This window comes from Pterocles gutturalis, unplaced genomic scaffold, assembly GCF_000699245.1.
Source record: "Pterocles gutturalis isolate BGI_N339 unplaced genomic scaffold, ASM69924v1 scaffold4705, whole genome shotgun sequence".
Lineage (NCBI taxonomy): Eukaryota > Metazoa > Chordata > Aves > Pterocliformes > Pteroclidae > Pterocles > Pterocles gutturalis.
Genome location: NW_010143175.1, coordinates 47,395 through 57,715, shown reverse-complemented (window position 1 = coordinate 57,715; position 10,321 = coordinate 47,395). Strand labels below are relative to the sequence as shown.

Here is a 10,321-nt window from a genome sequence, read left to right as displayed (position 1 = left end):
AACAAGGGAAATCTCTAAGAGTTTAATTTATTTTTTATTTATTTATTTGGAAATATCCTTTCGATCATCACCTGGTGAACTAGAGTGCGTGCAAGTGTGCACACAAGTGTGGGAACTCCTGCTCAAGACCTGGCAACATTGCCAAGTGAAGCACCTTTGAAAACAAAAACAGTTAAAAATACTGTACTGTAAAAGTTAAATGTTTAAATATCTAAAGTTTGAGCACACGCTTCCCTAAAACCCAAACAACTACTTTTAAAATAATGATTACCTTAAAAGAATACTCCAGTTTTACAAGGAAAGGAAAGTTCACCGCTTGTAATATTCTCTTCTCATTCAGTGTGTGTTCTATTTGCTTCAGTTTGACAACCTAGGAGAGAAAAAGTAATCTTCACTTTAAGTACGACATTTTATAGTTGTTGACAAATTTTTCATTTTAAAACAGCTAGTTGAAAGCAAGCTTGTAACTTCACAGATAATGAAAAACCTTATGGATTACTAGTACAATAACAGTGCTGAGAAAGGATTAAAAAGGCTAAAGACATTTATAAAGAGTAATACTCATGCAATACAGTCCACAGATAACTCTACAAATAGTGTTTCTTCCTACTTGCTGAGTACAGGAATCAGTAAGGAAAACACCTCTTTACATTTTCTTAAGGATTGCTTGTGTTTGGAATGGAGATACTTCGGACCCTTTGCGAAGGAAGGCAGGAATTTGTGTCAGACATATTTAATTATGAATTTTGTTATGTGTGAACAGGAGTAAACTGACTTATTTTATAAAGCTCACACATTAGTGAGGAGAAGACTAAGGAGAACACAAATTGCAAATTTCCATTCTTGTAAATAATAGTTACTTCTGAAAGACCTTTCAATGGGTTTCACTTTTCTGCTTAGCAAATTGCTTTGCAAAAGTATTAACCAAAATTAAATGCTACCTTCCTGGAATCCATTGGAATATTAAGCTGCTAACAAGGCAGCAAGTAGCAGATTGTTGATCATTGCTCTTTCTCAGTAATTGACAATTGGTCTCCTTGTGTTAAAGCCAAATGTTGCATAATCAATTCTTTCCATTTTACTTATCTCTACTGCACAATTTATCTATAGCTCATGTTGAGAATGGCATGAATTCCAAGTAAAGTTACTTATTTTTTTCCATATGAAACAAAGGGGAAAATGTGTAAGAGTGATCAAAACAAGTCTGTCTTACATGTTTGGAAATCAAATCTAACTGCTATAAATAACGGATAAGCAAGATATTCCAATCCTGACTGAAACTGTGTTTAAATTTAACTTTTAGATGCAAAAGCTAGTACTTATTAAAAAACACTACTGTTTTGAAATAAATGTCATACAAAAGAAATAGCAAGTTACAAATATTAAATCTCTTTTGAATCACAGATATTTAGGGAGCAAATAAAATTTTTGCTCAAATCATCTCATTTGTGGGAAGTGTCCCCTTCATCCCTAAAAAGCTATGGTCCTAGAATTATCTTGGCCACCAGAGCAAGCAAGCTAAGGTTTTAGTTTGATATTGTGACGTGTTCAGCTGCCACACTAGACAAGCCTTTCCCACCCTTCCTGCATCTTCTGCTGGTTAGATACTGGAGGGTGATACAGCAATATCATAGGCTGAAGCTGCTCTTTTAACACTTCATAATATCAGACTGGAGCCTCAGATAATGACTTTGCTCACATTTGAGCTCAAGCTCAGGGCATGTCCAACGACACCTTCCTGCAGATCAAATGATACCTGGTAATGGCAGATTCTCCAACAGGTTGTTTGTGTCTGAGCTTTTATTAACAAACTTTTCTTTCAAAAAAAAAATTATGTAATGAACACAGCCAAGCAATGTTATGTTACAGCCTTCCTAAATCAAGGCAGACTAATAAAGGAATAACAACCTACAGACAAAACTACTGGCTACATCAGTATCTATTAAATTTATTACTTTTCATATTCTGATAAACCAAGCACAAGATTGGGTAACAAAGGGACACATAATATGCTTTGTCTTGTTTCAAGTAAAATGTAAGTGAAAAATTATGGGTGGCCTGCACATCGTCTCATTTCAGACATCTGTATGTTTCTATAATACACAAAGGGATATAATGTGTTCTCCCTAAATCACCTCCTAGTTTTGATCAATTAATAGAAGTTACTAATATAGCACTAATAAATTTCTAATAGAATACATAAACATATAATTATATGTATGCTAAGTTTGGTTGAAAAAGTGTGTATTTCATAAAGGAACACTTCAGTCTTGTGAAAGTGTTGTAGACAAAATAATCTAGTTTTCTAATAGGAGACAGATATCAGGATGTAAACATCTTTAATCCTGTGAATCTTTTACTGTAAGTCCACTGCAATCATTAAAAATGTGAATTTTTGCTTTTACTGGTTAGTTTTATAGCTATAGCTTTCCGATTTATTTTAGACTGAGAGTTAGCAATGAGTTTAATTAACTTTTTTTTTTTAAATCCTCAGACTATTTTTATGGCAGCTTTCTGAAGAAAGATGTAATTTCCTAAATTGTTCCAGTGACAAGGACTCAGTCATTCATGAAAAAGGGTTCAAATTTAAAAGAGATGAAAATCTGAAATTTGATGATGGGCCCTCTGTGCAGCAGTGGGATGCCAACCACATCGCGTGTTACAGCAATGCTCCCCGCAGGCCGTCACCACACATAGAGGTGATGATGAGCTATACTTCCACATGGGTGGAAATGGTCTGGGCTGTCTTTCAGTTGTACTATGTTGGAATGTCTTTTTAATTTAATAATTTAAAAAAAAAAAAAGAAGTTAGAAACCATTGGTATAGGAGAACGCTGAAGTCGCAAAAAAATTGAGCTTTTCCAAGTAAAAAAATAATGCCAGAATTGACACCTTTTAGTGTCAATGTGTTTACATTGGTTTCTTATCTGTTCATTATAAAGGAGTTTTTAATTAAATGACACATTATTCAAGGTCCAGGACCCCAAATCACATGTAAAGAATACTGGAACTGCAACTCGGAAAATGGTTTGATTAGTTCCGTTATATAAAATTACCCAGGAATGCAACAATGTGTAAGCGCGAAAGTCCACACTGAGGCAACGCCAACTTCCATTTGGTCAGCTGCTGATTATTAAGTTCTCTTTGCCATTTTAATACTTCCTTAATCTGATTTTTGTTATACAGCAGCAAAATTATGTATAGTGCCTTACAAAGTAGTAAGAATATCTCTCTGTTTTGGACCTTAGAAACTACCAATCTTGAAGTGCTTCTGAAAAACTTGTCAAAACCATCAAAACCTAATTGTACTGATAAATTTCTTAAAAGTAGTTCTTAGCATTCTGGAATTCTACCTTATTTAAAATTTAAACTTCATCAAATGACACTGCTTACTTATCTAAGAGTAGTAAACTTAAAAAAATGAAGCTGGAGTAACAATACAGATTCAGACTGCAGCACTTGAGTTTTCAACACAGAAAATGTCTGTTGTGTGATGGCTGCTCTGAGAGAGAGAGGACATACAAAAAGAATTCCTCTTGGGATCAAGAATGGAAAAGAAATTATTTGTCCAAACAATTTGTTAAATCATTTAAAATATTGATAATTTCTGATCCAAAGAGTCTTCCAGAATTTTTAGTTAATCTGCAAAGGTGTATTTATTTATTTAAACTACAGCACTACATTTTGCTTTTGCCAAAGAATATATATGCCACTTTAGAAAAGCAAAGCAAGGAATTTAACCGATAACATTTTATTAATGCCTTGGACACTACTTAGAGCCTCTTTAGCCTGCCATTAATGTTACTTGCCGTTGTAAGAACTGTACACAATCCCAACAACTGAACCTGCTGGCTAAAAAAGAAATCCAACTGCTTAGAAAGCATCACCAGTATTCAAGTGCAATAAGCAAAAACACAGTACGTGCAACAAAGTTTAGCCACAGTTGCCAGATCTTTGTCTACATCAAACACTTCTGTACCACAAAAAACACTATAAATCATACTAACCTTCTGTTTGTCCAGTATCTTCATAGCATAATACTGTTCTGTGGATTTATGTTTCACCATCATAACTCTCCCAAATGATCCTGTTCCAAGGGTTTTTTGCCTCTCAAAATCATCTAGGCTAGCAGTGTTCTGTACAAGGACAAAATTACATTTTCAATTTAATACCCAAAGACAATTTAAGTGTACCAATTGAACTCACTTATGAAAGAAAATTTCATGCCCATCAAATTTGAATAAGAGATTTTTACACTGCACTCATTAAAACAGAAAAAGACTTAACTGAATTGTATCAACATTTCTATAATTTGTCCACACAGATAACACATGCTTAGTAAGAAATATTTAGGAGTAAACAGATCGTGAATTTAACATGCAGATAGATAACCCCCCCATGATTCACAAACAAGAATATTAGAACATACACAAATCCCCAAGCTCTAGAGACAATTCTACATGAGAGTTGTCTGGAAAGACTATCACTGAATGTATTTTCTAAGATATTCATTACCACAGCATTTCAAATGCTGCTTAAAAAACAACAATGATCCTGCCCCCAAAACTCAAACTTTTAAAAGATTTATCTCTAACAAGCTCCTTAATCTGCCCCCAAGCCCCATGCAGTAGACATAATACCCCTAGTTCCCCTTAATACCATGGGGGAAATTATGAACAGGGTAAATCACAGTTGTGCCAACACTTAGAGTTATAGAAAGCCAGCTAGAACGTGCCAATAGATTTTGAGTCTTGTCATGTTGATGGTGAACATCATTCTCAGTAAGACAAAGCTGTTGTTCAGTATGAGCATTTCATCAGTTCAGATGTGGAGAAGACCTGAGAGTCTTTGCTGATGAACTTCAATGACAAAACTGACACTAAAAATGTAAACTCCTTTAAAAACTGCGTTAAACTTATTTCTGTTCTCTGTGCTGCTCATTAAAGACTGATAACACACTGATAACATTATGCAAAAAAATGCAGTAAAGAAATTAATGAACGCTTAAATGATTGATACCTGAGGGGGACTTTCCCATTTTCTTAAAAAGTCTTCTTTGGCTTTGGCTAGGAACTCTTTCACTGAAAACACACACACAGAAAGGTACATCTTAATTAATGTAACTCATCATGGGTGCAATGCAGATGCTTTGTTAACAAAATATGTAAACTTCATTATGAACTTCTTTCTTCAACTCGTAATACGCTATTTTCACCACATATGAGAGCAAGCACCAATGCCGCTAGAACTTCTACAATATCTCCAGGTGACCTCTAAGCTTTATGGAGTAACTACATCATTCTACACAAATTACTTAAACTACATCAGCTCTAAATAACTCACAATACTGTACAGGCAAGCAGGCTTTAAGGTGATGTAAGACGTTCTTAATTCGACAGGGAAAAAACCGCAAACACCTGACATTTATAAACAGCCATTCCACAAAGATAGACTTTTAATCTATTTTTGTTAAATAATAGTTAGATTTTCTTTCAACTGATTAAGTATAATGTCAATGTAATTGCTTTTCCCCCCCCATCACCTTTATTTAAAGGCTGTTTGCAAGCTCAAGTACCAAATGGACAGCATTACTGCAAGCAACGACAAAGCACAGGCGACAACAACACTGCACATTAGGCATGCCCACAGTCAGAGAATATATATTTTTGGCATTGATTTTCCATTGAAATTGAAGGGATGTATAATAGCAAAATTCTGGACGACTGTTTAAAATGTGCACCAATTTTTTTTTTCAGATCATCTTTCAGCTCTTCTATTTTTTGAATATCAATTATCAGAAAGATCAATGCAGATCACTTAACACACAGTCATAAACGGGAGGCGTTTCAGACATTGCTATGGTTCTGAAAGAGTCACAGAATCAAGAAGAAAATGTTTTTGTGTTCTTTGAATCATTTCACATAACGTAACATTAGTAACAGCGGATTTTCTGTACTGCGATGTTGCGCCACAAGCAATTTCTAAAAAGACTCAATGTGCCAAGATTATTCTGGTCAATATCTAGAAATGTATGTTTTAGGAACTGTATTTTACCTTCTGCTGGTCACAAAAAATTAGGTTCATAAGGGGTTGTTTGCACTTTTCACAGAATACTAGTGTCTACACAGTGAACTTTCCAAAAATTCTCCTATCGCTCTTCTATTACGGGTACAGTTACAGCAGCAGTAAAAACAATGGCAGCCCTTGAGAAGATTGGTCATGAATTTTTTTGTTTTCTTTTTTTCTCCAATCTCAAGTGCGCACACAAAATGCTCAAGGGAGGTTTATGGCTCCCACTGTCACTGGCTCTGATGAAGCAGCATCAATAGAATGGAAATTTCAGAAAAAAAGTCAAAAGTTCTGGCAGACGTTATGAAAAGTGTTTAAAAAGCATGATATCCACTCAGTAATTTTATTTTAAGAGAAACAAACAATATCACAGAGAAGGAACATATTTATTTCCCTAAACTTATGGTTAAGTGGAGTAAGAAAAACATAGTTTATATCAAAGGAACTATTTTAAATTAGCAATAAAACTGACACAGTTAAAAATATTTTAGTGGGTAATCAGTAAAATGTCTGACATATTTATCCCATGTGTGGAAAAATATTTTCATTGGGTTTTTTTTTGAATTATGGAGGTTACTCATGTAATGACTTCTAATGATACTAATTTGAGAAAAGGACAAGGTTTCCTCTGGGATTAAATCATTTTTCAACACAAAAAAGGGAAGCTAACAATGTCCAAATTCATGCCTGATGATCCTTCTTCCATTAGGAGAACAGAGATGACTTGATAAAGTGATGACTACTGAAAGTTTTTGAAACATCAATTCATGTCAAAGTAGCATTAACATTATTTTCTCTTAATGACAAGAAAAAACCTAAGATGATCATGAAGATCACCAAAAAGCTGAGCCTTCAAACTTAAGTGGCTGTAGCTTGGAAATGAACATTAACACGGTATGACACAACCAAAACATGAGATAATTGGTCTCATTTTTTTCCATGTTAGTGCAGAACATGAGTCTTAAACATCCCTCATGCTATCTCCATTGTTCATATAAATAAATATTTTAAGTTTCCATGTATTTTGCACCAGAATATAATTATTCAGTGTTTATAAAAATTCAAGACATTTACATGTAGTCATCTTTGTCTTTGTTCTACTTATGGAATAAAGAATGCTGTTTACGAAAAAAATTGAATCCAGCTGTAAATATTCAAATTGTGAAAGCATGAGGAAAATATCTCATTTCTAGAATATCAATAAGCCACAAGCTCTCCTTCAACAAAACTTTTACCTTATTCTATTTCACTTTCGCTTCCTTTTCTTGGAAAGCAGCATCGAACATGGATTTTCAAAATAAAGCTACCTTATGGCACTCATTTATCTTAGAACCACTACCTTTTAAAAATTACTTCATATTCTGTGGTGCATTTCATTAGAATTACGTTTTCTTCCTAATGAGAAAGTGGGACAAATTGTGCCTGGTTTTAATTTTCACAGGTCACCTGAGCTCCTACACCATTTCAGCAGGTGATTTCAAAGAGAAATTAGGCAAGTTAAGCGCATACAATGCAGTCGCTTCTGAGAACAGGACTTAGAATTTGAAATAGGCTAGATACTTTCGAAAATTATATCTTGATCACAAAATTTTAGCTCTTGCTACAGGAGAACACAATTTCTACTTTTCAAGTGCAGAATCAAAATTTATGCCAACTGGATAGTAGGGGCCATTGGTATTACTGTGATGATACAAAGAAATAGGTTTATTAGAGAATGATTTAGAAGTTTTCCTCAAGTGCACATTTTTAGCCACTTTAGGATGTGACTCTTGTTTGCTTTTCGAGTCTTTAAACTGTTCCTAGCATCTGTGACTTTGGGCACTAATGAAGGAATGAGCATACCAAAAGTCTCTATAGGTTCCCCAAGGGTTTGCAGGAGCATTCACCCACACAGATGAGATGATGAAGAGAGGAAAGAAAGAGAAGAAAAAAAAAAGTTTTATGCATTTCCACAACAAACACATAGAAAACACAAATACATTCCACCCTTTTCCCTCCCCACTCAAGAATGGACCCTGTAATAAACCAGCCCTTTCCCACACAGACAGAATGACTCATGCTAAATCACACAATGTTTGAGCAAAGAAATGAGAAAAAAAGCCAAAGACAGCTAAATTCAGTATGAAAAAAAGATGATGCATCACAGAAATAAGCACAGCTTACAAAACCTCAGGAGATCAAGCTGGCATCTTTAATAATTAATCTATTCCAAGACACACACATCCGAGGAACTGTTGCTAACAAAAGTGTATCTATCTTCATTGCAGCATGTGCATCACAATAAAACCTGCAACTGGGTGATCTTCCCACTACTTAGCACTTTGTTCCAAAAGACAGCATGTGTGAATTGCATGGCATGTGGTGGATAGCACAGAAATGGCGAACAGTCTCCAAAAAAAATTCACAATCAAATTTCAGTCCTGTTACCCAACAGCAGCAACAAAACCCCTTGACAAGTCTAAACCACACAGCTGAAGTTGCTGCATGCATACAGGCATCCTGTACAGTTGCCATTTAAGTATGATTTCATTTTGTAAGAAAAAAAAAAAGCCACAGGAAAGAGGTGTTGAAGAGCAAGGATTCCTCATATATGGCTGAGTGAAGATGAAGATGCAAGGAGTGGATGCAAAGACCAGCAAACAGACCCTATTCAGGCTGGTTTCACTGGTACAGCAGAAGTTGGAGCAAAGGAGGCTGAAACGAAAGGAGGAAAAGCTGCTGCTTGAGAAAGGAAGGTGCTGGAAGGTGAGAGCAAAGCAGAAGTAATGGCACTGGCACAGTGAGGGCCACAGCAGGAGTCAGAACACCTTGGAAGTGTCAGGAAGGACACCAGCTGGAACTGGAGAGGGTGCACAAGTAGTCGAGAGATTAGGTAAGCACAAACACACAGCGCAAACCTAGCTCTTCATGACTAGCAAGAGCGCTCGTTGTCAGGAGAACCAAGTTTTATGCAATGCAAGCACCCAAAGCATATAGTAGGACATCTGAGGAGGTTCAGAAAAAGGTAGTAAGAAATCAGGTAACGACCAAAGAGTTACGACTGAAAGAACTGAAGCAGCTTTATAACTTCTGCCTGCTTCAGTTCAAACCCTGAAATGCTACAGGTGCACACACAGCTGGGCAAGACACAAGCCAACCCCTCGCATATCCCAGCAGCCGTGAGGGGCCTGCGGGAGCTGTGCTCAGAGCCAAGGCAACTGGTGACAAGCAGGAAAGCTGCTGGAAGAGATTTCTAAGGGAAGTGGAACTCGAGATCAAGAGGTTCCTAGGTAATACTGGCATACAAGAAGGTATTAAAAAAAACCCAAACAAACAAACCAAAACCGAAATAAATGAAGAAACCTTAAGACACACAAAGCCAAAAGCCCCCGAACCCACCCCCAAGCAGCAGATGTGTTATCTAACACTACATTCACACAATGCCCCATGTTTTTGTTTATCGATTAACTTTTGTATGAAAAGTTAACAAACATTAAAAAATTGTTAACGAATGGTATATGAGTACTATAAACAGTACTCTGGCCAAAAACACAGCTTAAGGGCAGGTGAATCAGAGGAAAGCTCCTGAAAAAACCTAAGAGGTTTAGGGCCTCTCAGCTGCAGGGGTGCAATGGCAGCAGAGGAAAAGGCTCCATCTGTGGATGGAGCAGTCCTGAAGAGTTACTTTGCCTTCCTCCCACCTCCCACATGCACTGTATTTGTTATTCTCAAGCACATCTCCCACAAGAGCCAGCAAGGCAGATTTTTTTTTTTTTTTTGAAAAAAAATAAAGTATCTGGATAGGATTCATGGCAAGAAAGCAAGAACTAAACTGATTAAGACTAAACATTGGGCACTACTACAAACACCCATCTGCTGTGCTAAATGCCAATCTCTGCTTGGTATTTAAAATGCCCTTTATCAAAATACAATTCAATTTCTGTTCTAAAACTATAATATAATCACTTAAGTCTGGAATTAAAAGCGGTCTTTAAATCTCCAAATTTAATTTAATGGAAAAATAAATACGTATGAAGAGATTCTGGTAAATATATGTGTAATTTCATTTTTATAAAAAACAACGTTCATAGTCTTAAACACTATTGAGATGCATACAGATGCCTCAGTGAATCCTGTGGTTATGGTACCACATTTCAGAAGGAAGTGAGAAGCATACGATTCAAGTTTTAAGTCCCATTGTTAAACCATTAACCTGTTGCCTGAAGTATCTTTGAAGTTCTATATTAGAAGGAAAAAAATCTCATGAGGCTTA

At 35.9% G+C, this 10,321-nt stretch overlaps 1 protein-coding gene across 3 annotated transcripts in view; it reads right to left on the bottom strand.

Annotated features, from left to right (window-relative positions):
* Window positions 1-10,321, bottom strand: part of LOC104469889 (cAMP-dependent protein kinase catalytic subunit beta) — a 35,510-nt gene that overhangs the window by 13,267 nt on the left and 11,922 nt on the right. Inside the window, exons 2-5 of one of the 3 annotated variants that reach the window (XM_010084621.1) lie at window positions 7,912-7,920; window positions 5,020-5,081; window positions 4,008-4,136; window positions 272-370 (exon numbers count right to left, since the gene is read on the bottom strand). In XM_010084621.1, coding sequence (XP_010082923.1) covers window positions 272-370; window positions 4,008-4,136; window positions 5,020-5,081; window positions 7,912-7,920 — 299 coding nt within the window. Of the gene's footprint in view, window positions 1-271; window positions 371-4,007; window positions 4,137-5,019; window positions 5,082-7,911; window positions 7,921-9,911; window positions 9,922-10,321 lie in introns of those variants that run through there. The other 2 variants (XM_010084622.1, XM_010084620.1) reach the window with 2 other exon arrangements.